Source organism: Monodon monoceros, unplaced genomic scaffold (genome assembly GCF_005190385.1).
Source record: "Monodon monoceros isolate NGI ecotype Baffin Bay Population unplaced genomic scaffold, NGI_Narwhal_1 Super_Scaffold_14, whole genome shotgun sequence".
NCBI lineage: Eukaryota > Metazoa > Chordata > Mammalia > Artiodactyla > Monodontidae > Monodon > Monodon monoceros.
Window position 1 is genome coordinate 63,984,231 of NW_021703770.1, and position 26,551 is coordinate 64,010,781.

General features: G+C 37.9%; 2 protein-coding genes and 1 pseudogene across 8 annotated transcripts in view; 1 reads left to right on the forward strand and 2 right to left on the reverse strand.

The window, feature by feature from the left end:
* CSPP1 (centrosome and spindle pole associated protein 1) overlaps window positions 1-6,576 on the reverse strand; it is a 114,445-nt gene extending 107,869 nt beyond the window's left edge. For 2 of the 6 annotated variants that reach the window (XM_029222435.1, XM_029222436.1), the window contains exon 1: window positions 6,383-6,575. The gene's annotated coding sequence lies outside the window, so the exon portion shown is untranslated. Of the gene's footprint in view, window positions 1-6,382 lie in introns of all 6 variants that reach the window. The other 4 variants (XM_029222438.1, XM_029222437.1, XM_029222434.1 and 1 more) reach the window with 3 other exon arrangements.
* Window positions 6,577-7,818: 1,242 nt separating this feature from the next.
* On the reverse strand, window positions 7,819-9,669 carry LOC114895226 (annotated as a pseudogene).
* COPS5 (COP9 signalosome subunit 5) lies at window positions 9,636-26,277 on the forward strand. 2 transcript variants are annotated; one of them, XM_029222444.1, is made up of 8 exons: window positions 9,636-10,288; window positions 12,544-12,778; window positions 13,756-13,884; window positions 14,551-14,616; window positions 15,148-15,233; window positions 20,371-20,482; window positions 24,000-24,148; window positions 25,841-26,076. In XM_029222444.1, exons 1-8 carry the CDS (start codon window positions 10,146-10,148, stop codon window positions 25,923-25,925), a joined length of 1,005 nt encoding a protein of 334 aa, XP_029078277.1. In that variant the 5' UTR covers window positions 9,636-10,145; the 3' UTR covers window positions 25,926-26,076. The 2 variants fall into 2 exon arrangements, with proteins under 2 accessions (XP_029078277.1, XP_029078278.1); XM_029222445.1 differs by having other exon boundaries at window positions 10,023-10,296; window positions 25,841-26,277.
* Window positions 26,278-26,551: the final 274 nt, after the last annotated feature.

The following is a 26,551-nucleotide window of genomic DNA, read 5'->3' on the forward strand; positions in this document are numbered from 1 at the left end:
GCAGAGGCTTTTGTGTGTTTTCAATTCTCTTTGATAGATACCTAGGAATGGAATTGCTGAGTTATCTGTAACTCTGTTTAACGCTGTGAGAAACTGCCAAACTGTTCCTCTCATTCCAACCAGCAGCGTATGAGGATTGTAATTTCTATATATCCTCACTAATGCTTGGTATATTCAGTCTTTTTATAGCCATTCTATCGGGTATATAGAAGTATCTCATTGTGGTTTTAATTTGCATTTCTCTAATGACTATGATGTTTAGCATCTTTTCATGTTGTTATTCATATATCCATATATATAACCTATAGACCTTGGCACAAGGTCTTCAAATCTTCTGCCCATTTTTAAAACTGTTTTCTTATTGAGATGTAAAAAAAAATTTTACGTACACTGGATACAAGTCCTTCATCAAACATGTTTTGTAAATATTTTCTCCAAGTCTGTGGTTTGTTTTAAAATTTTCTTAATAATGTCTTTTTTTAATACTTTATTTTTTAGAGCAGTTTTAGCTTCACATCAAAACTGAGCATATGGTACAGGTTTCCCATATATCCTCTGCCCTGACTCATGCATAGTCTCCCCCATTATCAATATCCTCCACCAGAATGGCGCATGTTACAACTGATGAACCTACATTGTCACATCATTATCACCTTAAGTCCACAGTTTAAATCAGGGTTCACTCTTGGTGTTGAACATTCTATGGGTCTGGACACACGTATGCTACGTATCCACCTTTACTATATCATATAGAGTTGTTTCAGTGCCCTGAAAGTACTCTGTGTTCCACCTGTTCACTCCTCCCTCCCCTCTAATCTCTGGCAATCACTGACCTTTTTAATGTCTCCATAGTTTTGCCTTTTCCAGAATGTCATATGGTTGTAACCATACAGTATATAGCCTATTCAGATTGGCTTATTTCACTTACATGTACTACTAAGGTTTCTCATTGTCTTTTCATGGCTTGCTAGTTCATTTCTTTGTAGTGCTGAATAGTATTCCACTGTCTGGATGTACCACAATTTATCCATTCCTTTACCCCACTGAAGGCTAGCCTGGCTGCTTCCAGATTTTGGCAACTATAAATAAAGCTGCTATAAACATGTGTGGTGATGTCTTCTTAAGAGCAAAAGTTTTTAAATTTTATGAAGTCCAATTTATCCATTTTTCATCAATTTTTAATCAATTGTTTGTGCTTTTTGTATCCTATGTAAGTTTTTGCCTAACCTGAGATCACAAATATTTTCTTCTATGTTTTCTTTTAGAATTTTTATAAGTTTCTCTCTTACATGCATTATTTCTTACATCTTATACCTATGATCCATTTCAAGTTAGTTTTTGCAAACGGTGTAAGGCAAGGTCATCAAGGTTCAATTTTGTTTGCATATGGAAATTATTTCAGCACCATTTTTTGAAAAGACTATCCTTTCCTCATTGAAACTAATTTTTTTTTAATACATCTTTCAAAAACCCATAAAACTTACTGACTAATTCAATGTGTGGCAAGAAAGGAGCCAGGTTTTAAGTCCTGGAAACTAAACGTGAACAGAATCCTGGACAAAAATAAGTCAAAAGAAGCTGGCTGGTGTGGAAAGGTTTGCTTTAGCTGTGTTAAGTTACAGCTAGTCAGACATGCTAATGGAAATGTCCAGCAGATTCAAGACTCAAATTCAAGAGAACCACATTAGAAATGTTTATTTAAAAGTCAACAATTTTAAAAATAATAGTTGAAGCTGTGGTAAATGAAGGTATACAGTGAAAAAAGATGACCCAGAACTAAATGATGGGAATGTTAACTTGAGGGGGAAACAGAAGAATTGAAGCTGGAAAAAAAGTACAAAGGAGGAATAATTAAAAGAGGATATAAAGCAAAACCCAGTCAAAATAATTTGCAGAGGAAAAAAAAAGATACGAGAAAAAGATACGAGAAAAAAAGTAGTAAACAATATCAAATGCAAGAGCTAGAGAAAAAAGCATCCACTGAATTTAATGTTTGGAGGACAATAATAATTTGTAAAATGTAGAAAAGCAAGTTTTACCTAAAAGAAATATATTGAAACTTATATCGGTTAAGTAGTACATAATGTGAACTTCATTTTATTATTTACTTCCGAAAAGAACAATGATTTTAAAATATGGCCTTAGCAAAGTATATTACAAACCAAGAAAAGTTAATATACTTTAGCCATTTTTAAAGTGCAATTTGTCACAAAAGATTTTTCCTAGTAAAAATTCAAAACAGTTCAACAGCAGAGTTTTCAAGTTAAAGAAAATCACTTCTTAAAACCCCCTAATTTCCCTAAATATTTTATGTCTGAAAAAAATAAAAGATAATGGTGGGATAATACATATATAATAATATAATTTGCTATAAGATTTCATGAAGAATTTAAACAGAAATGTCATTAAATCTAAAAAAAAAATGTTTAACAGGCCTCTTACACTCTGAGCTATCTAACGTCTGTTAACAATTATTAGTTTAACATGTTCACTTCTTAGTTTTAACCAGACTTCGAATTTATAGATACTTGAATTTCCCTGTACTATAATAATTTAACATTATAAATTCTAGAATTGATTTCACATAACAGTAATCACAGCAATAAAACACATTTTTAAACAGTGGTAGTGAGCATAAAACATGCCATAGCTAAAACATGAAATTTATCAGATATAAGTACATATTTAATTATCTCTAATTTTGCCCTGCTGTCTAATTCGATTAGAATATAGTATCTCTAATACTAAATTGAAGAGTCAAAGATACTAATAACCTTTCTCCTGGCAATGCCCTCCAGACAAAGAATACCAGGAACACTACTATAGTTAAACTAGTTGGATTTATTACTCATTGCATTGCGAGACGTCAATGCCCACCATGGGGTACTCTGGAGTATCTTATTAAGAAGGTGTTAGAAAAGACTTACAGGTTTGGGGCTTGTATTAGGTGATTTGGGGGAGGGTTTAAGGGAGCAGAGCTCTGCTCAGGATTAAATGCTGTCAGGAAGTGAGCGTAATTCTTTGATTGGACATCTTGGTAAATCTCACCCACAGCGAAGCTGTAACTAGGTAAAGCAGCAGCAATCATAATCAGTTGGGAGAGGTGTCTGGCATTTTGTGGCTGGGACAACAATCATGTTTCGTCTATGTTTGGACATAACTATGGAGTGGTACTGTTTTTCTCTTGCTCCATCATGGACACAGAGCAACTCTGTCTGATGTTGATTTTCTGTGCAATTGCTTATCTTCAACAGAAGAACACCAAGCCTAAGCAGTATTGTCAGGCCAGTTCCCAGCAACATCAAGGCCTTGGTGATAGTACAGGCCATCCTCTAGCTGTCATGGCCATTTTTCTCCTTCTCACTCCTAAACACATGTGACAACTTATATAAAACATATTTCAACTACAAAATTATTCAAGAATTACTTAATGAATCACAGAAATTGAATTAATGGATACAACCTAAGTACAAAATAGAGTAAAAATGTTTACAATTTAAAGATTAAGTTATAAGAAAGATCAGCTTAAGGAAACCTAAATGGGATTCTTTATTCTTCACTCTACAATATAACATCACTCACACTTTTTCCAAGATATTATTACCAGGTTCTTTCCCCCCCAGTAGCTGTGTACATAGTATGTAGATGATAAATAGTTTTCAGAAAATCAGTTTAACTGAAAGACATGGATTTGAAACCAATTTCATGACTCTACGTGATTGACCTCAATGTGTTCCTTAACCTCTCTATCCCTCAGTTTCTTCATCTGTAAAATGAAAGTATCTATTCTAGAGGTGCTATGAAGAAAAAATGATACAAAATGTATGGCACCTTTGACACTTAGAAATCAATAAATCATAGCTGTTTTATTAATTCTCATTAGGGGAAAGGAATATTCTAAGTACATTTTATTGGGTTAACTCAGTTAAAGTCTTTGTATACATCAGTACTCACTTTTTTTTAAAAAGCCTCCAAAATACATTGGGATTCAAATAGACAATAATTGATACTTGTTTATCATAATCCAAATCAACATCTTTAAATCTTAAACTTAGGCCCTTCGTGCTTATTATATAGATGAAAATATAAGTAGACCAGAACACAATCATTCTGCAAAGTCTGAGTCAATCTAATAAACAGAGAGGATCCAGAAAGAACTGAGTATGCCCAATTCCTTTTCCCAATCTCACCAATCACAAAGAGAAGGGGAAATGTTGCTCCCATCCTTTGCCCTCTCCAGTGAAATGCAAATTTCCACCCCTCTATAGAATTAGGAATGGAAAATAACTCCCATCCCAAAGGTGGACACTGTTCAAGATGTTAGGGGGATGAAAAGTATAAAATATGATCCTTGCCCTCAAATTTGGGCAAGATTATGTCCCCTGTCACAGTGGCTCAGTCTAGCCAGACTGGGAGTTAGGGACTGATACCCACCCATATAGGACCCAGTAGCAGAATCAAGAAAACAATTTGAATAAGTCTGGAATTCAGAGTAGAGTCCAGGTTGGAGAAAAAAGGGTTAACAGTTTTTAAAATAATCTTTAAAGCTATAAAAGAAGAGGTTGTCAGGAAAGAGACCCTAACATAGGAGAACAGAATAGCAGGGTGTGATTACATATGGCTGTGGGGTGCAGGCGGAAGCCTGTGAAAAAGCCTTAGAAGAAAGAGAGGGAGGGATGAGCTGAACCAGAACTATGTTTCTCATTTCCCAACCATCTGGAGATCTTTCCACCAAATGAAAGGTGCCCAATCTTTTTCTCCTGGCAGATGACATCCACATGAGCAACTTCCAAGGGCACATCCAAATTTTGACAAAACCCTCTAAATGTTGCTAAGAAGTAAATACCATGTTACTGGGGGGAGAAAGGAGGTTGAGGGTTAGGATACAGAGAGAGCGCAAATATATAAAGGCACAACTAAGTCTGTTAGCAGCTGTTAACAATACATCATTAATGGTGACTAAGGACAGTAACATAAATTAGATAACCTTCTGGTTATGCAAAATTGCCAAAACATTTATTCAAACACTTCTATCTCCCACTCTGGAAAGTAATCAGAACTTAAGTGAGAATGACGTTAAAAGGGATAATCTGAAATCTTCTCAAAGTTTGAAATAGTTAAATCACATGTCTAAAAACTTCATTTGAGAAACACTATACTGAAAGCACCTCTTTTCAATTTACCCTATCAGTTTACCTCCCTTCCAGTAGGTTATCTGTACTGCAGGAGACCCAAAATTTCATCCCTAGGGAGCATTCAGCATAAACGTAACCAGCAGAAAGTCAGTTTACTCCTAGTAAGAAAAAATATGCAGAAAAGAAAGCAGCATCCTATTGGTTACCATGGGATTCCTTTTTGCTTGTCAACATGAAAAGCCATTCTTTCATATAAAGTCGAACCTCTCTGAGGATAATTGGCTTTTTACAAACTCATATTTGTTACTATTTGGCTCTAGCATTTCCTGAGGTGTTTGGAAACTAGGTAGTGGTTTACTTTAGAAATTAGTCTCCCCCCAACAAAAAAAGAAAGAAAGAAAAAAAAGAAATTAGTCTTCCCAAAAATCCAAGCTAAACCTCTTAATCCTATAATCTTGAGAGCCACCCCCTCTCAAAAGATGAGTCCCATTGCTAACATTTACTAAAAAAGGGATTCCAATCCCAGGTAACAATGCCAAAATCAAGACAATTAGAAAGAAGAGTTTCAAGCTCAAGGAGCCGAAGGGAAACAGGATTAATAACAGCACCGACCCCCAGGGCTGTGGTAATTAAATTTTACTTGCAAAGCAAAGCACTGAGAAGCAGCGTTGGGTGCACAAGCACTCAATAAACGTTAACCACTAACCCGCACCGAGTAAAAGGAAAGGTGCTTCGGAGGCTTAGCCAAGCAGCGGAGGGCGGCTGATGGGGAGGCAAGGCACGAAAACCGAGGCACAACTGGTCTCTGGGCACTGTGGGTGGCGGCTTCCTTAGCAAGTGTCAGCGCGTTGTCAGGCAACCGGGTCTCAACAGCACCCGAGGCGGTGACTGCAGCTGCGGCCCCGGGGTCCAGACCCGAGTCCAGACCGCACAACCAAGGCACCGCCCCGGGCCGGCATTGCAACAGCGAGACCCTCACGCACAGTGAGAGCCTCGTCCCGGTCCCGGGTCCCCGGCCCTGCTGCTGCTAGACTCCAACCCCGTAACTCGGGCACCGCCCCTAGCCCGGCGGCCGCGAGACCTCAGTCGGCGGGGAACCGCTACCCCCACCCCAACCCCGTTACCCCATTACCCCGGGACCTCGGCCAGCCCGGCCGCCGCGAGACATCCGCCCACGGCGAAGCCCTGCCCTCGCCCCAGGGCCGAGAACCCAGCCCCGGCCACACCCCACCAGGCCCGCTCCCCACCTGCGGCCGACGGACTCTAACTCAGGAAAGCGGGCTCCCGGGCTTGCGTGGGGGAGACGCACAGCACTCTAGCGCGGCTCTTCGCGGTCCGAAGAAGTGGCGGCGGTCGCCTAGCGCAGAAACGGGGCGACTGGCTGCCTGGCCCGGGCTCCACCTCTCAGGCCGAGCCCTCCGCCCGCCCTTCGCCAACGGCCAAGCGCGGCCCCGCCCCACTACGGCCGCGGGGCAAGGCCACGCGGCCGGGGGCGCCCCCTGCCGCCCTGGAGGCCGCAGGACGCCCGGCAGTTCGCAGGGCTCGCCTACACCTGGCCTGGGTTCTCAGCCACCTGGTTCTCCTGCTCTGCCTGGAGACTGTTAAACCGTGGGGGACACGTCCCCAGGCTAAATTGATTCTGTCCCCTCCAAACCTTCCAAGCCCCAGCCGGCCTGGGTCAGAGCTTGGTGGGGGGGCGGGGGGCTGGGGGGGGCGGGGGAAGGGTAGGTTTGGTAGTGATAGAAAAACTGTTGGCATACCTCTCCGGGGCACCACTGCTCTCCCAGCAGTCGGGTCAACGTTTTGTCCTAGGCTTTTACTACTAATTTCAACATATTCAGTTCACCCAATATTTAGTGGCCATATACTACCGCTAGAAAAGAGATCTCTAGCTTCTCAGGACAGTGGGACTAACAGTCCTTTATCTTAAGTTACTTTGTATAAGGGTTTGAAAGACAAATTATCTTCAAATGTAAGTTAATGTCAAAAACCTCAGGCGGGGGTGTGGACTCCATAATTCTAATGGTTTGGTTTTTTTTTTTCAAGTATCACAATGTTTATTGATAGATACAAGTATATAAAATCAGGGCACGAACATGACTTGATAAATTAAGTAGACTTAATTTCAATACTATAATAAGAGGGAGCAATTCAAATTCCCACCATCTGTTTCACAACCACAAAGACCACTTCAAGGGCATTTACGATCTCTCAAAACTGATCAGTTTTGTGCAAGTAAACCATGTTTCTTTTAAAAAGACTTGTGCACTTGCCCAGGCACAAGGTTATTAAAATCTAGCACATAAAACCCATCACTAAAGGTAGAAATACAGGCAATATACTATTACGGCAGCAACTATCAATTACAGTTAAGAATTTTTCTGTAACAACCAAATGGATAATCAAATATTGCAACAACTCAAGTATTATTGAGCAAAGTGCATTTCTACAGTATTCATGTTGCTCTTCCATTTTCTAACTTAAAACAGCCTATGATAATTGGCAGCAAAGAAGGTCCTTGCAATAGACTGCCTCCGCCTGAGAAATTACAATGTAATTACTGCATGCTGCTAATATACTATCTAAACATTGAAGATACTCCTAAAATATTTGATGGTAGACTATGATTAAGACATTACGCTACAAAAAAACCTTATGCAGAAGGAAATACTAACTGACGTGCTTTAAATATTGTGAAAACATTACAGTGGAATGAATTTTTACAGTGGTTAGGTCAAGTGCAGTTACATCACAGCAACAGTATGTTTTGCACAACTTAAGGCTTTGGCTGGTTCTTTTAGTCAGCTTCTTCCTCTGATTCTTCTTCAGCAGTTTCTAGCCAGGTTAGCCACTGATTCACCTGGAACAAAGCCTTGCCTTTCCCTGTAAACTCTTGGGTTATATCTTCTTTCCAAGCCAAGAAAGCATCTTCTTAAATAATTTCCATGTCATAGAAGTGAAAAAAACGCAGAGTAACATGCCTTTTGGGAAGTTGCTCTTGTAGCAGTGCACCTGAAGTGCATAGAGGGCAGTGACTTGTAGCTCAACGTGATCATGAAGGAATTTCTGCATTACTGGCTTGTTTTTCCTGCTCTGTTCTTTGGAAGGAGCAGAGGAAGACTCTGTTTCATCACTGGGTGGGTTTACTTCACTAGAAATATAAGATGCTAGGCATTAAGATGTTCACAGATCTTTTATCTACATGAAGTTTGGAAGACATGTTGTCTTTAATCCACTTATATATGGTTTGAGGGGATGGATCCAACTTTATTTGCTTCAACAGTTCCTTCTCCAATTTGAGGAGTGGGAATAAGAAACTCAGTCCCTTTCCTTCCAAGATCTCCAACATGAGGTCCTTATTCTGATCAATTTCTGGGAGCATTTTCTGCATACTGACGTTGCTTTGTTGGCAAAGCTCTGTTAACCATTCTCGATCTTGTAAGTTAGCTAACTGCTGAAGACAAAGTAAGAAGAGAGGAAAAATACTTTGTATGAGGGTTTGAAAGACAAATTATCTTCAACTGGACGTTAATGTCAAAAACCTCAGGCGGGGGTGTGGACTCCATAATTCTAATGTTTTTGTCTTAACTAAATGTCACACAGCTTTCTAGGAGTAGAGGATACAACTCAGAGCGGAGTGCCCTGCACTCTGAAGCTTACAGTGAAAAAAATACTTCCAAGTAAACAAATACATTATTTCAATGCAATGTAACAGTTACAGAAGCACCTACAGACATTTAGAGACACCGTGGAAGGAAGATTACTGGAGAGAGAAGGAAGTCAAGAAAGACTGCATGGTAGAGATCGCTGAGCTGTGTTTTAAATATTAATATGAGCTCCCAGTCAGAAAAGTAAGGGGAGAGCACTTCAGGCAATGCTGACCACTTATGCAAAGTTTCAGGGTAACTAAAGAAAGATGAAGCGGGAGAGGTGAACTGTGATGCTTTTTTTCCTCTTTTTTCCCAGCCAAAACATTACTGAACATCTGTGGTAGGTGTTACGGATAAAACAAGGAATAAGAGACCTGGTTCCTGTGATTTGGAGCTTGGAATCTAGCGTGGAGTGGGGGAAAGCAAGAGAGGAAGAATACCAAAAAGCAGCAAATAAATGAAACGGTTAAACACTGTATTAACTCTTGGATGACAACAAATAGTCCCCGTAGACTAATCCGGCCTCGGGGACAGAGGTGGTTCTATAGATTAGTGCAGAAGATTAAACTGTAAACTATTTTAAGAACTGGGTACCGGACACTTTCAGTACACCAACAGCTCGCATAGATGTTACTTTTTACAAAAGCGCCAACCGACATGACCGCAGCGATCCACCAGTTTCCACAGCCCCCTCGGAACGCCAGAGAACGCCCCTCTAGAGAAGTCTAAGGCCCGGCCAGCACGCGCCCTCAGGATTTTACTCATGTGCAGTGATTCACGTGTTATTCTCCCAAAACCAGCATTCAGCATCACTTACATGTCAGTTTTTCCACAGACATCCTTTATTTTTTCTAAGTCTTTCAACAAACTTATTTCGTTTAAAGTACATACACCCACAAAAAATGCTTCTCTCCCCCGTCCCAGCTTAAGGATACACCCATTTTTAACATGGCGGAAGCCGAGCCTGCGCAGTCCGAACGAATTCCAGTTTCTGGCATAACGTTACATGCCCTTCTTCCGGTGCGGGAGGCTATACCATTCCCTGCGTAATCACCGTTTTTGTCCGAATTCACACGTACAATTTTCCAAGATCATGCGTTCTCATTTCAGCCATAAAAAGATTCCTCTGTCTCTACTATTGCGTAACTGCTGTTTATACCGTCGCGTTCTCGAAGGACCCCCGTCATTCCCGAATGGTCCGTACCAACTTCACCTCCGGTGCTAGGTGTCATGGCGGCCTCGAGAGTCTAGTGCGGGTTTGCACCTGTGCTGGGGCGGGTCCGGAGCCCACAACCGGAAACCCAGCGAGGTAAAGTTGCGTCTAGATTGTGGAGGCAACAGCTTCTCCGATTCCTCGGCGATGGCGGCTTCCGGGAGTGGTATGGCCCAGAAAACGTGGGAATTAGCCAACAACATGCAGGAAGCCCAGAGTATCGATGAAATCTACAAATACGACAAGAAACAGCAGCAAGAAATTCTGGCGGCGAAGCCCTGGACTAAGGAGTGAGGAGGTCCCTGGCGAAACGCAGGGGAGGGAGGGGTGGCGGGAGTCTAAGAGACCCAGGGGGAGTGGGAGTTGGAGGGGATAGAGAGCTTGTCTTTTCATGTGCAGGGAGGAGAAAGAGTAAGCGTCTGAGAAATTTTGCTTTACCTTTTTATCCCCGCAAGTAGAGCCTAAGACCCTCCACTGGGGCTTCGTTGATTCCCCTTTCTGTCTCTTTTACCCGTTTGCCTTGAGAGAATGGAAGAGGAAAACGACAAGCGGAGATTTGGGCTTTCACTTCTCAACACCCGTATTGTCACAGTATGCTCCACACTCTGCCTTGAACCCTGTGTCGATATATACTTTGTTGGGATCTTCCGCCGATCTCAGGCTGGAGACTGCAGCTATCTTCTTTACCTCTTTAAAAGCTAGCCTATAATCTTTTAGATCTCTAATTGTTTTTTGATTGCTGGTAATTATTTCAGAAACACAACGAGGCTCTGGTCAGTCTCCCAAAATGTTACTCCACCAGTTCACAAAAGCCAGAAATTATATCAAAAGACCTTAAGATTCTTAGCCCCTTAGCAAAACTCCTGTGTCCCTGGGAGTGATGACAGGTAGAGGATTCTTTACCCACAGCATTTATCCTTTTCTGAGAGCAGATATTGTTAGGGAGAGAGTAAAAGGAGCACAGTCTCTCTAATGGATAGACAGGAAAGTAGTGGTCAACAAAAAAAAACATATTTCATCTGTCTCAGTTTTTTACAAGGCAAACTTTAACTGTCAGTATTCGGATTCAGCAACGTTTACTGAGTAATTACTACGGGCTGAGCATTGAGCTATGAATTTCCATGTCATTAAATCTTCATGACAACCCAGTACTGTATTTTTATTCCTTTTTTGCATATATGAAAACAAGCAAATATAGTAAATAACTTATTTCATGATTACACTGAGGCAGCAAACTCTTAAGTGAGCAACAGTCAGACCTAAGATCAAATCTCACAACTGTCACTAATTAGTTGATTGACCCTACAAAATTTACTTATCTTCATTTTTTTAATCTGTAAAACAGAAATAAGACCTACCTGGTTAATTATGTCATAAAGATTAGATGAGGTCATGTATTAAAAAAGGTCTAGAATGTATGTAATAGAAGCACAATAACTGTGTCTTTTTTTCCCCAGTAGATAGAGGAGCGAAGATTTTAATTCATATCTTGACTCCCAAGACCAGGTCTCCATATTTTTCAGTTGTGATTGAAATCTGTGGGCAGACATCTTAAAAAGGCTTCTCAAAGACACTGACCACTCTTTACAGACTGGTTAGTTTGCCTGGTTGTCTGCTATTTCTATAGCAGGCTGTGCACTTAGGTTGATATAGCCTGTTAAATATTTGGAAACTATCAGCTTGCCTCACTGTGTGATTGTATCTCTAGTTATATTCATCCTAGTTGTCTTGAGCTCCATCAGTGAGACTGAAATGTAATTTTATTCAACAGTAGTTTGGTCACATCCACAGATGACAAACTGAAATAGCCATCATAGTAGAATTAAAGATATTAAGGCTACATTTTGCATTTTGAGGCTAATACCACAGAGAGAAGCCACAACCTTCAACACACTGTTCTTTGAGAGTACTGTAAAAGATCGGTTAATAATGCTAATAACAGCCCGCACTTAAAAAGTTTTAGTATGTGTCAGGCACTAAGATAAGCACTTTATATACGTTATTTCATTTACTCCATTTCCTCCTAACAATAGCTCTATGAAAACAGGCACAGATGTTAAGTGGTTGTCTCAAGGTCACAGCTAGGACATGGCAGTGCAAGGATGCAAACCTAGGCAGATGGATGTCAGAGCCCACATTCTTAAGTGTTAGGCCAGAAGGTTAGGCCCAAGAGTAATGAAGCACAGCCATCCAACCAGATTCAGAAACCGAGATTTGGTGATTCCAAAAGTTAATGGAGAAAAAGTCTATTGAACTGGTCATGTAATTCCTCCTATCTACTTGAATAGCATATTTAAAAACTATTTCATACTTTTCCCTTCCCCCCGTAGGAAGTACTTTGCCACATTATGACATGTTTATCATTTCCATCCCCCTTCCAGAACTCTGTCCTTTTCTACTTCCTTTTTCTTTCCCACATTCTACACTTTCTCCCCATTCCGTCAGTATAAATTCCTTCAATACTTATTTGTTAATCTCCGCAAAAACTTGTATTGAAATTGTACTTATATAAGAAAGTTAATTACATCATGCCTTTGTTTTGCAGTCACCATTACTTTAAGTACTGCAAAATCTCAGCATTGGCTCTACTGAAAATGGTGATGCATGCCAGATCAGGAGGCAACTTGGAAGTGATGGGCTTGATGCTGGGAAAGGTGGATGGTGAAACCATGATCATTATGGACAGTTTTGCTTTGCCTGTAGAGGGCACTGAAACCCGAGTAAATGCTCAGGCTGCTGCATATGAGTACATGGCCGCATACATAGAAAATGCCAAACAGGTAAAAATGCTGTTCCTTAAAATTTGGTAACTGCAAGAGTCTCACAGTTACTTTTGAGTTTCTAAATTTAAAACTGTTCTCTCTACATTAAAGTTTAGATTTTAAGTTACTACATTAAAGTTTATATTTTAAGTTATTCTCAACTATATATAATGTATATGAGATTAGCATGGATTTTTTAAAATAAATTTTCACTCAGGAGAATAGATCTTAAAAATTCTCATCACAAGAAAAAAAAATTTGTAACTGTGTGTGGTGATGGATGTTAACTAACTACACTTATTGTGGTTATCATTTCACAGTATGTACATATATTGAATCATTATGTTGTACATCTGAACTAATATGTGTCGATTATATCTCAATTTAAAAATTTTTTTACAATTCTCACATTCCTTATGTGTGTGTGTGTTTAAAACCAAAAATTTGGAAACAACCTAAATGTACCTGGATATCAAGATGATTAAATAAACTATGATATATCCATACAATGAAGTGCTAGCCAGCTTTAAAAAAATAAGAACTAGTTATCTATATATTTATTTATATGAAACAAACCCCAGAATGTTTTGTTGAGTGAAAAAGTAAAGTGTAGAACACTGCAGGTGGTATGCCATTGTGTGTGTTCTTATTAATCTACATAAATGCAAAGACTATATATTCTATATGCAAAGAATAGCTCTAGAAGACAGGTATGTAAGCAGCTGCCTACAGTAGTAACATCTGGGCTGAGAAACTGGTTAAGGGGAAGGAGGTGGTAAGGAGACTGAATAACCTTATTGTACGGGTATCTTATTAATTTTGTGCCTTGGGCATGTATTATCTAAAATATATATTTTTTTAAATTTAAAAGCAGCATATGCTTTAACTATTCTGCATACTATTATTTTACTGTAAGACTATGTAAACAGACAAATCACAGGTGTCTCTAAGATTAAACAGGAACTTCAAGTTCTTTTGCCCTCTTCATTTGTTAGGTCGGCCGCCTTGAAAATGCAATTGGCTGGTATCATAGCCACCCTGGCTATGGCTGCTGGCTTTCTGGGATTGATGTTAGTACTCAGATGCTCAATCAGCAGTTCCAGGAACCATTTGTAGCCGTGGTAGTAAGTATTTTTACAACCACTTTTAATTAATTTTTATGAAGATTTACTAAAGCAAGTATACAGAGAAATAAAAACAGTGTGGTAAAGAGCAAGGCTCTGGTGTCAGTCTGCCTAAGCTTGAATCTGAATTCCACCTCTTTGTAGCTGGAACTTTGAACAAGTTACTTAACCTCTCTGCATCTCTTCCCCCACTCTGTAAGATGATGGGTATACACAGCATCTATATCTCAGTTCCCTGCACATAGTAGGCATTCAGTCAATGTTGACTGAATTGATTAAATCAGGAATTGCTAGAGCAGCTCTTGCACTGCTCAGTGTTTTAGATGCAATCCAGGTTACTATGAGGAAGGTAGAAATTGTTCATCTATTAAAGAAAAAAAACTTGAAAAAGATGAGCAAATCTTCAATTAATACTCTTAAATAATATAATAACTAGATCTAATCTCTAAATTAACGATGAGATTTCTATACTTAACCATTTTGTTGAACTTCCGTGGTTTTTCAATTTGGTTATTTTTTTCCCTATTATATGATTATTTTTAATTATGTGTGTGTGTGCATATAGTGTTATATGTACATAGGTATTTCTAGGTTTATAATGTTTAAACAAATAGAAGTATATAGTGATTTTATAATCAGCAGATATTAAATATATCTTTCTTATAGATTGACCCAACAAGAACAATATCTGCAGGGAAAGTGAATCTTGGAGCCTTTAGGACATACCCAAAGGTAATTTTAAAAATTATAAGTCCCTATAGTTTTTTAAATTTTAAATATGTGATTTATTTTAAAGATGTGTTATGGTATCTCATTTTGTCCTAAAATAATTTAACAATATTTACAAAATAGAAGTCCAACTACCACAAATTGCCCTTAGCAAAAGACAATACACTTGTGCTGCATATTGTTAATTTTATTTCAAAAGCAGTCTTCATTTGTTAATAAGTATTTGTATGTCCATGGCATTCTGATGGGTACTAGAGAAACAAGTTAAATCCATCTACTTCCTTCCATGCAATCTGAAATAGATATGAGCAAAAATATGTATCACCTGAGGACAAGAAAAATGAATCTATAAGCCAAATCCAGCCTTCAGCCACCAAATGGGGTTGAGGGAGGGTATAAGCAATATACTTAATGTTTTGGGGAGTATCTGGCTCCCCAAAATTAATGTTTCTATAAATAGAAAGCTGCATAGAAAATATGTTTTTCCTCTGTTTTGTTTTGTTTAAATCTTCTATTTTCTTCATTTTTGTTTAGGGCTACAAGCCTCCTGATGAAGGACCTTCTGAGTACCAGACTATCCCACTTAATAAAATAGAAGACTTTGGTGTACACTGCAAACAGTAAGTAATTTAAAAATGTATCTGATGCCAAAATCATCATAAGAAACCTTAGAGATCATCCAGACCAAGCCCCTAATTTTATAGATAAGAAAAAAAGTTCAGATGAAATGCATTTCATAATCTTTTAAAATTTTATTAATAATTGTTTTAATCTAACATGTTATTTACCTTTCACACATACATAAACACTTTATCAATGTACCAGACACTTGGCCCGTTAATGAATTTAACAGTTGAGAGAAGTTGTATTCAGGGCCAGCCTGATACTGGCATTTCTGCAGCCTTCAATGTATCCAGTTTCCACTTAGCAAAAATTCTCCCCAAACAGTTTCACTCCAAAAGTTAAAGAAGCCATACTAAAAACTACTTAATTGTATACTCCTTTAAAATAGTGAATTTTATGGTATGTGAATTATTGTATACATCTCAGTTTTTTAAACTGCTAAACCAATGAAGACAGTTATCTCCACCTTCTAAATGTATCTTACCACCTCTCTTACTATCACCTTGATCCAAGCCACAGCCATCTGGAGCTTAAATCAAAGCACTAGACTTCTAGGTGGTCTTCCTGCTTCTGACCTTTACCCCACCCCTTAAAGGTCTTTTGTCAGCCAGACAGATTCTATTAAAATGTGAGTTAGACCATGTTCCTCCTTCTCAGAATAACTTCCCGTCTCACTAAGAATAAGATCTATAGTGCTTACCATGGACCACACAACCCTATGTAGTCTGGCCCCCACCATCTCTCTGAGCTCATTTCCTGTCACTGAGCCTTTGCTCTCTCCATTCCAGCCATAGTGGCCTCATTATGGTTTATCAGATGTACTAGGCAGGCTCCTGCCTCAGGGCCTTTGCACTTGCTAATCCCTCTGCCTGGAACATCCTTCCTTATTTCCATGTGACTCACTATTTCAATCAACCAGTGTCTGTTTAAGGGTCACCTTAACAGAGAATGTTCATTGATCACCCTATTTAAATTAGCACCTTCTTGTCACTCGGTGTTACCTTTCCCTGCTTTATTTTTCTTCTTAGCACTTGTCACCACCTTATATGTTTTTGTTTCGTTGTTACTGACCTCATTAGAATGTGAACTTCATGAGAGTAGAATCAATTCACTGCTGTATCCTAACATTTAAAATAGGACATGGCACATAGAAGGGTGGGCACCCCCCCAAAAAAAAAGGAAAAATGTTGCCTAAATGATTACTAGTGTCCCTTTCTCCATACCTCCCATCCCACTTCAAGGAATACCTTAACTACCCATGTGCTACTACTGCTTATTTTTGTGTTTAGAAATTCTTAGAAAATTACAGAATTTCTAAAATTTAATTTTTAAATATATCTGGTTTTCAGTCATCCCTGACATACTTCTGGAAAAAAAGGATTCTATTTTATTTTTCAATGAGAGGTTTGGAATTAAATCACTTAATTTGCTCTACTGAAAAGAACTTAAACCATTCCTGTTTGAGAGAATTGCTCCTAAGCATGGAAACACCTTTGCCGTGATAATTTCATTTTCAGAGTTAACAATTTTTTTCATTTATATTGAGTTGTGGTATCAAAAGCTTATACCTTTAATACCTGCTCTACTTCTTTCACCACCAGCAGCAGCTTTTGAAACAAAAAAAGACTGCGGGAGTCTGTGCTTTCTGTATCCAAACAAATCTGCATTTCCTGTTTTTCTGAAATATAAGCCTATCAAAGAGGAGTTACTGCATTCTAGCTACCTGCACTGCTAGAGCGTAGAATTTTGAACCTGGAATTACTAGGATATTCAAAGATACTCTCTTACTTAGGATCAGTTCCTAAATAAAGAGTAAACTTTATCATAGGGCAAATAAGTTGCTTAATTTATTTTTATTTCAAATCATTAATGAAATATAGTGCCAAGTTGAAAGAGCAGGGGTTTTGTACAGGCTCATTATATATCCATTTCCTAACTTATTTGACTATGAGCTATTATTTGTAGTTTATATTGATCTTTTTTTTTCTTTTCTACATTAAATTCTAGATCATAATCCAAAGTTTGTTTTAAACATAGAATCTAATATAGATACTAAATATATTTAACTTTGAAGAGGCTTAGTAAAAATAAGACACAAAGTGTTTTTTAAATTAGCTTGTATGTTATCAGTGTTATACAGGCACATAGTTTAAAGAGTCAAATGGTTCTATGAAATTTATTATAAAATAAACAATCCTGTACCATTCCCTTTTGCATCTCCCAGAGGCAGTCACTTAAACTATTATAGTTATTCTGTTTAAGTATTTACCCCCGTATCTTCAGACAGCATGCTGATAGTGCTACTTCTTGATTTTCAGTTCTAGGCAGTATCTATTATTGACTTCCCATACAGAAGATGAGGATTTAGCTCCACGAATAATTTTGAATATTCTCCTTGTTTTCAACTCTGCTACTGAGATTTGCAGCTAATCACTACATAGTAGACCAAAAATTTTCATTGCATCAACCTACGGAATTAAAACAGTAATAACATTAAGGTGGTCCATATATTTTAAAACATGAAAGTCTATTCTAGACCCTCAAGTTTGAGTTCCCTTATTTTCCATCCTTTATAAATCTAAATATCTGTTGCTGTGCTCATCCTCTCATGTCTTTTTCCCTCAAGTATCAGAGGTACAACCCCTCCTTTCTAAAACTGACCTTTCCACTTGAGCCCCTGCCTTCTCTCCCCATACCTAACCCCTTCAACTCCCAGGGCCTCACTTCTTAAACAATGTCTTAAATGTCTACACTCTGGATATAACAATTAAGACCGTGAGGTTTTGATAATAGACATAACTTAACATATCCTTTTGCTGCTACTTTCTAATCCTGTGGCTTTGAACAAGGTCTTTACTCTCTAGAGTTGTTTCTTTGTCTGTAGAATGGGAATAATAAATCCTTCCTTGTATGGTTGTAGGAAAGATTAAATGAGAATGTATGTAAAGCACCAGGACATAATAAGTGCTCAAGAAATACACTATTCCACATTTCACTATAGCTATGTCCCTTTCATATACACATATGCATGGATATCTTAATCTTGAACAAGCCTTTACTTAGAATTATCTTTAAATTCTTACTCTTTTTTTACTTCTTCACTCCTGAATTGAATGAACAAGAATTTTTTGTCGTATCCATGTGTGCTTATCTTTTACACCACCAACCTGAGTGTGAGCCTTTATCTCCTCACATCTGCCACGCTGCTGTGGCATCCCTTGTGGTATCCCTGCCTCCATTTTGTCTCCTTTAACACATCTTACCACAGCCAGCTTTCTAAACCACCTCTTTGGCTATATCATTGATCTGCTCAAACACCTTCTATGAGTCCCAAGTACCTAGAAGATCATTTCTTAGCCTTTTATGTAATGTCCTCTGCCAGCTAGACCCCAACATAGCTTTCTAGGTTTCCCTTCACATAATTCTTCTGCTCCTGCTAAACTGTCCAGGCAAACTGATTAACTTATTATTCCCTTCACGACTTTCCTTTTTGTGAGTCAGTGCTCTCTGCCTAATACTACCTCCTCGTTCTCAGCATATCCACACTATAGACTCATGTAAGGGTTACTCTAAATTCTGCCTTTTCCCTGGGGCTTCTCAGGCAGTTCTGTCTATACTGAGAGTACTCATTATTTCTAACATTCAATTGGCAGGTGATTAATTTTAAATATGCACCATAGCACCACTTGTTATTCAACATATATCATTATATATTTAACATTTTGTGGATTCACCCCACATTTCCCATAAAAATGGTAAGCTCCTTAAGGTAAGCAAGTCCCTTGTGTTTCTTTGTATCCACTGATGTACAGAACATAATGAGATATTTATTATTTTTATTTATTTATTTTTTATAAATTTATTTTATTTATTTTTGGCTGCCTTGGGTCTTTGTTGTTGTGCGCAAGCTTTCTCTAGTTGCAGCGAGCGGGGGCTACTCTTCATTGCGGTGCGCGGGCGTCTCGTTGCAGTGGCTTCTCTTGTTGCAGAGCACGGGCTCTAAGCATGCAGGCTTCAGTAGTTGTGGCTCTCGGGCTCTAGAGCACAGGTTCAGTAGTTGTGACACACGGGCTTAGTTGCTCCATGGCATGTGGGATCTTCCCGGACCAGGGATCGAACCCATGTCCCCTGCACCGGCAGGCTGGTTCTCAACCACTGCGCCACCAGGGAAGCCCCTGTGATATTTAAATATTTATTACTTTAAAAAAATATATATGTTTCAGGGCTTCCCTGGTGGCACAGTGGTTGAGAGTCCGCCTGCCGACGCAGGGGACACGGGTTCGTGCCCCGGTCCGGGAAGATCCCACATGCCGTGGAGCGGCTGGGCCTGTGAGCCATGGCCGCTGAGCCTGTGTGTCCGGAGCCTGTGCTCTGCAACGGGAGAGGCCACAGCAGTGAGAGGCCCGCGTACTGCCAAAAAAAAAAAAAAATATATATATATATATATATATATATATATATTTCAGACATTTAACCAAATTTTCCTTGCTATCCCTGATTACAAATTAGGTACCTTTGGAAGCAGCAGTAATTCTTTTATGTGGCTTAAGGACCTACCTTAAAGTTTGCTTTTCCAAAAAGCAGTAGGTCCTTATTAGGGGATTAAAAAGGGAGGAATGGGGAGTCCACATGACATTTTCAGGAGCTTTTCGTTTGTTTTTGTTTTTTAATTTTTATTGGAGTATAGTTGATTTACAATGTTGTGTTAGTTTCAGGTGTACAGCAAAGTGAATCAGTTATATATTTTTGATATTTTTAAAAGCCTAACAAAAGTTATAGTTGACCCTAGAGAGGTAGTTCATTAAGTTTGTGTGCTATTGGCCGGAATTTATGAACTCAATGACATGGATAAACATATGTCATTCAGAAGTGTTGATTAGTTCTTGATAATTTCTTGGGAATTTCTGGGCTCTACAGAGGGGAGAAATATAACAACAATGTTTATTTAGTTATCAGATTTGAAACCATACCCCTAAATAGTAAGGAAACCGTGTTTACCTGTTATTCTATTAGACTAAAAATTAAAATATGACTATTTGGATATGAAATGTAATTCACTTAAATTTGGCCATAACCTTTATATGATGTGGTTGAATTTTTTTCACTCACTAGATTTGTGCTTTTGTTTCATAGATATTATGCCTTAGAAGTCTCATATTTCAAATCCTCTTTGGATCGCAAATTGCTTGAGCTTTTGTGGAATAAATACTGGGTGAATACGCTGAGTTCCTCTAGCTTGCTTACTGTAAGTACTATACTTGCAAAGAATGTGTCTGAATTTTTTATCAATCTATGTAAGTTGTTTAATATCTGAAACTCTTTTTCATGGAAAGGCTATATCTGACTTGGCCAATATATTAATTAGGCCTGGGGGCAGATTCTATATGACCAGAGGTGGATTGTGATACTAGGCCAAGCCAAGATTTGTGTTGTGTACCACTGAGACTAAGCCTAATTATATATACAAACATAGTGGCCAGATGAGGGTGAGGTCTCCCCCTGCCTTGAACAGCCTTACAGAGAGAAAATATAAATACTGTTTTTTGTTGTGTATGTCAGGTAGGACTCTGGTTACAAGTGACAGGAGACTCAACCAAGCTGGCTTAAACAAAAAAGAGAATCATGTAAACTGCAAAGTGCAGGAGTAGGGCTTACTTCACGCACAACCTAAATTTGTATTCAGACAATATTATGAGGTCTTGGTCTTCTTCTCTCAGCTTTGATTTCAAGTCAGTTGGCTTCAGTTTCAGACTTCATGTGAAACCAAGATGGCAGCATTAGCTTAGCTCTCCCAGCCTCTCAGTTTCACACTGAAAACACCAAGATACACACATATCCCCACAAATTCCCAGGCAAAGCCTCATTGTGTCTGGAGTTTTGTAGGTCACATGCCCATCCTTAAACCTGCTCTGGGTGAAGGGCATGAACACCATGAGTTCATGGGCCAGGGCAAGTGCTTTACTGCTGGGCTGGGGTAGAAGAAACTCTCAGGAGCATGTGGACTAAGAATGTCTTCAGAAGGAAATCAGAATATCACTACCTTAAAGCAGCAGATGCTAAGCAGAAAAAAAAAAAAAAATAGTAGTGAATATATCATTAAAATCTAACATTTAGAAGAATATTTATTTAACAAACTTCTATCTAGAGCTTAGTAAGGAACAGTTTTGTTTTGGTTTTTTTACTTTTTTTTTTTTTAAGTAAGCTACTTCATATAGCACAGTATAACATAGTGGTTAGAACCACAAAATTTGGAATAAAATAAACTCAGTTCAGAAACAACTCTGCCACTTTACTAGCTGTGTGTGACCTTCACAACATTATGTAATGTGACTAAGCTTTTCGAGTCTAATGATAATAGTACCCACATTGTTAAGTACACTGAGATTATATGAAATATTTTATATATAAAGTAATTAGCAAAGTACTAGGCATATAGTAAAGCCTCAATAAATTATTGTTTGTTTGATTCATTGTATTCATGGGAAAAGACCTCACTTGAGCATATTTACTATGGTTTTAAATATAATTCTGACAAGCTTCCTGTTATTTCTTTTTTTTTTTTTTGCGGTACGCGGGCCTCTCACTGTTGTGGCCTCCCGTTGCGGAGCACAGGCTCTGGACGCGCAGGCTTAGCGGCCATGGCTTATGGGCCCAGCCGCTCCGCGGCATGTAGGATCCTCCTGGACCGGGGCACGAACCCGTGTCCCCTGCATCAGCAGGCGGACTCTCAACTACTGCGCCACCAGGGAAGACCCCGTTATTTCTTATCCTCAACGGTCAGAAATAGCAAATTAGAAGGAAAGAGAGTGATCATAATAGCAAACGTTTATTAAATGCTTCCTATGTACCAGGCATGGCTAAATGCCCCATGTGTGGTGTTTCCTTAGAGGCAAGTATACTAATAGCAGCCAGAAGTGACACATGATGGCAAGGGGAGGAAACAGTAAGACTGGAGCTTTCTGAACCTTTGTATAAAAGCATACAGCTCTGGGCTTCCCTGGTGGCACAGTGGTTAAGAATCAGCCTGCCAATGCAGGGGACACGGGTTGGAGCCCTGGTCCAGGAAGATCCCACATGCCACGGAGCAACTAAGCCCGTGCGCCACAACTACTGAGCCTGCATGCCACAGCTACTGAAGCCCGCACACCTAGAACCCATGCTCCGCAACAACAGAAGCCACTGCAATGAGAAGCCCACGCTCTGCAACGAAGAGTAGCCCCCGCTCGCTGCAACTAGAGAAAGCCCGTGGGCAGCAACAAAGACCCAATGCAGCCAAAAATAAATAAATAAAATAAATAAATTTATTTAAAAAAAAAAAAGCATACAATCCTGTTTACTCAGCCTGTGGCTGTCCCTGTATTCCAGAACTGCATATATTGAGGACATTAATAATCAATAAAAGGTTAAATTATATTTCCTCCTTTTTTGTAGTTTTATACCTAGTACATTGCATTACTAAGCATTCTAAGAAAAAATATATAAATATATGTTCATCTCTTTCCCCAGCTAAAGCATGTAATCTAAAAGCTACAAGAAAAAATTTATTTTCTGATTTATATTATTTCTCTGTGTGTTTGAAATGTAATTGATTTATTTTTTCATTTTAATAGTATAACTCTTTCTGCCATCCTACATTTATTGGCTTGAGCTAAATCTTCCAAATGTGACATGGTCTACAAATATTAGTGTTTTCTCCAAATCTGTGGGGGAGAATGTATTGGTGACCTAAACCATTTAGATCCAGAATATAATTGCATCTTTTTAAAAATATCATAAGTTTGTAAAATCACTGGAAAGCTGGTAGCATTTTAAAGGGCTCTTTGTAGTAACTATGATGACAGCAAATAATGTTTTTAAATGTCTTGTGATTGAACTGTATTTCCTATACACTATTTTACAGACTGAGCAAATAGAATAAAATAAAGATATTCCAGTAAAATGTTTTTTAAAAATATTACAGTTAAGTATACATATGTAATTATTAATTTTTTTGTTTTTAAAATGTATGAAATAGTAACAGCATATATAATATTTCAGCTTACTAAATGTGGGTGTCCCTGTGAGTATACAGCAATACTCTAAAATATAACTATGGCTATAGCTAGGTGGAGGGATTGTAGGTATTTCCTTTTTTTTTTTATACTGCTCTACATTTTCCACATTTTCTGTATAACTATTAATTTTATAATCAGAAAAGCTAAAACAAATGTAATTTTTAAAATACTGTCATAAATACTAATTCTGGAAGTTCAACATGAAAAAGTAACAAAATTAGCTAACAATTATTAAGGCTTTACCAGGTGTCATTGACAGTCCTACGAGCTTTATATACATCACTTCACATAGCTTTAAGATAGAAATTATCACCTTCCTCCCCCATTTTCACAAGAAGACTTGAAGGCACAGAAAAGTAAAGGAGTTCTCCCAAGGCCCCCCAGCTAATCTGCAGCAGGCCAGAACCTGGAGTCAGATCTGTGTACTTCAAAGCCTCTCATAATAACAAATATTAGATTTAAGCAGTCAAAAAACAATTCCAAATTTAATCTTTAAATTATAAAAGGTGAAAAACTCTACACTTGAACTGCTTGAGCTTTGGAATCAGTTTTTGCAAGTATAATTTGACTTCTTCCTTCACTGACTATCCACTTAGATTTCATAGTGGAATTATTTGTAAATGAAACGTTCTATATGGAAGAAAATTTACATACTTTTTTAATGATAGACTAGTATCATATATTGGCACAATATCATTTTCCCCACAGAATGCAGACTATACCACCGGTCAGGTCTTTGATTTGTCTGAAAAATTAGAACAGTCAGAAGCCCAGCTGGGACGAGGGAGTTTCATGTTGGGTCTAGAAACACATGACCGAAAGTCAGAAGACAAACTTGCCAAAGCTACACGAGACAGGTAAGTTAAGCAAATCTATTCCTACCTCTTACTTTTTTTCTTTCAAGATTTTCCAATAACAGGATTCAAATTCCTTACGGTTAAACTTATAACTTACAATGGTACCTGAATATTAACTTATTTGGACCTTTAAGAGTTCTCAAATGCAGGTTTTGACTTTGAAAATTTAGGAGACAGTAGGTACATTAAAGGCTGTTAAGGGTCTAGGTAATGTTATGAAAAACTTGCAGTCACCTTTTCCAGGTTCAGGTAGAAAGTGTAAGAAAGAAAACCAATCCATTGCTGGATCTTTAAACAAAAACAAAAACAAAACCTTGCAAAAGGATGTCCTCAGCTATTCTAACCTAATCATCATCTGAAGGATTAAATTAGGATTTAAGTTTATCAAATTTCAAATTTTTATAAAGTTTTAAACCCCTAAGTATCAGAGAAGTGATTGTATCTCTCTTATTTTTCTGAAATAATCCTTTATACAGTAACTGAGTATCCCAAATTTCACTACAAGAATTTGTTAGGAACAAAGTTGGGCTGTGTTCTCTGATAACTCATGAAATAATTATGTGGTCCTTCAGATGCATACAGGATTGGGAAGACTACTAAATAACATTTACTTTCACAAAAATTTGAATTTTAATGTGATAATTAGGGGTAGAGAGGAAAGGAAGACTATGTTGACATCTATGTAAACCAGTACCTTGGTATCCATTTTAAGAAAAACTGGACTAGTTGATAGGAAAGAAAAGAGAGAAGGGAGGGTGCAAAGTGTATTAGGAGTAGAAGCCATCTTGGGTTAGAATGATCTCATTCCCTTTCCTCCATGGGTTTTTAAAAGGTATAGAGGTAGTAGCCTGGATAAAAATTACATTTTTCTTTGGCATTAGGTCTTACTTTTGATACTTGCTCTGAGTATGTCATTTTGCTCATCTGTCTTTACATGTGTCTGATTTTTTAGTGTCTAATTTTATCTGCATTTACATCTCGATTTCTTATGAAGCAAAAATTTCACTGTGGGAATGTAGTTATATAAGAAGAAAAGTAGGAAGGAGAAAAGTAGTAGTACGAAAGTAGAAAATTTTCCTTCTGGGGATAACTTTACAAGAATTGCATCTCTTCTGAATTTTGGTGGGTTTTTATTGTATTTTTTTGTTTTTGTCTTTTTATCAATTTTAAAATGTAAGTTCTTCACCCACTAACCTAACTTTGGCTTTGAATTGTTTGAAGGATGTTTGTGATTATTTCAGGAAAAAAAGCATAACATTCATTAAAATCATTTTTAAAAATTATTCTAAGTAATGAACAACAAGGAATAGCAGATTTCAATGTAACATTGGAATCAATCTATAATTATAAATTATAAATAACTTCGGTAACCTTCTAAAACAGAACTTTTCCCAAACCTTCTGACATATAACAAAATTAACTGTTATGAATTATATCAAATTTTACATTGTCATTCTCTTGGGAAGGTGTTAGTAAGTAGTGAAATGATCAAAAGACATGCAGAAGGCTAAAAATCACTATAGTATACTATAAAGAGTAAGCTATAAATTGGTACAGTATATTTTGCGGAGTATGAATAGGACCAAAAATCATTATTTGGGTGCAAGGATGGAAATGGGGGAGGGGGGATTTGCATGTTTGAAATAGTTCTCAGTTCTTGTGACATTATGTGATGTGTTTTTTTCTTTCCAGCTGTAAAACTACCATAGAAGCTATCCATGGATTGATGTCTCAGGTTATTAAGGATAAACTGTTTAATCAAATTAACATCTCTTAAAAAATCACTAAGTAGTACTTTTGCCTGAAAGCCAGTATGAGAAAAATACTCAAGTAACACTTTGAAACCAGTTACCAAAAATCTGATTAGAGGAATAAGGTGCTCTGAAGTATCCTAAATATTAACATTCTATAATAAAATTCTTTAAAATAAAATGGTTCTTTCATTGTTTTGTGGGAGGGTTATATTATTTTTCTAGTATCCTTTAATGTTCTTAAATATGAGAGAAAGAAATATTGTTAGAACCTTTCTGTTTTTTAAAGTCTTGCCTATATAAATTAGTCAAAAGATTGCAGCATTTCACTGCCATATTATCAGAGCCACTTTTCAATTTGCCTAAACCTTCTTTTGATAGTCTGTTAGTAAAAATACAATTTAATGTAACATTTTTATGTTCCTGTGAAACACTGTCACACCATAAATTATTTTCCTGAAAATCAAATAACTTAAATTTGAGACAGAGCCTAGCACAGGTATCTAGTCATTCAAATATTCACCAAGTGCCTTTACTGTACCAGGCCCGGTTTTACTCTCAAGATATTCTGAACAAGGCAGACCTGGCCACTGTCCTCACAGAACTTCCAGTGGTGGCTAAGTTAACAAGAACCTAAGTATACTGCTGTGAA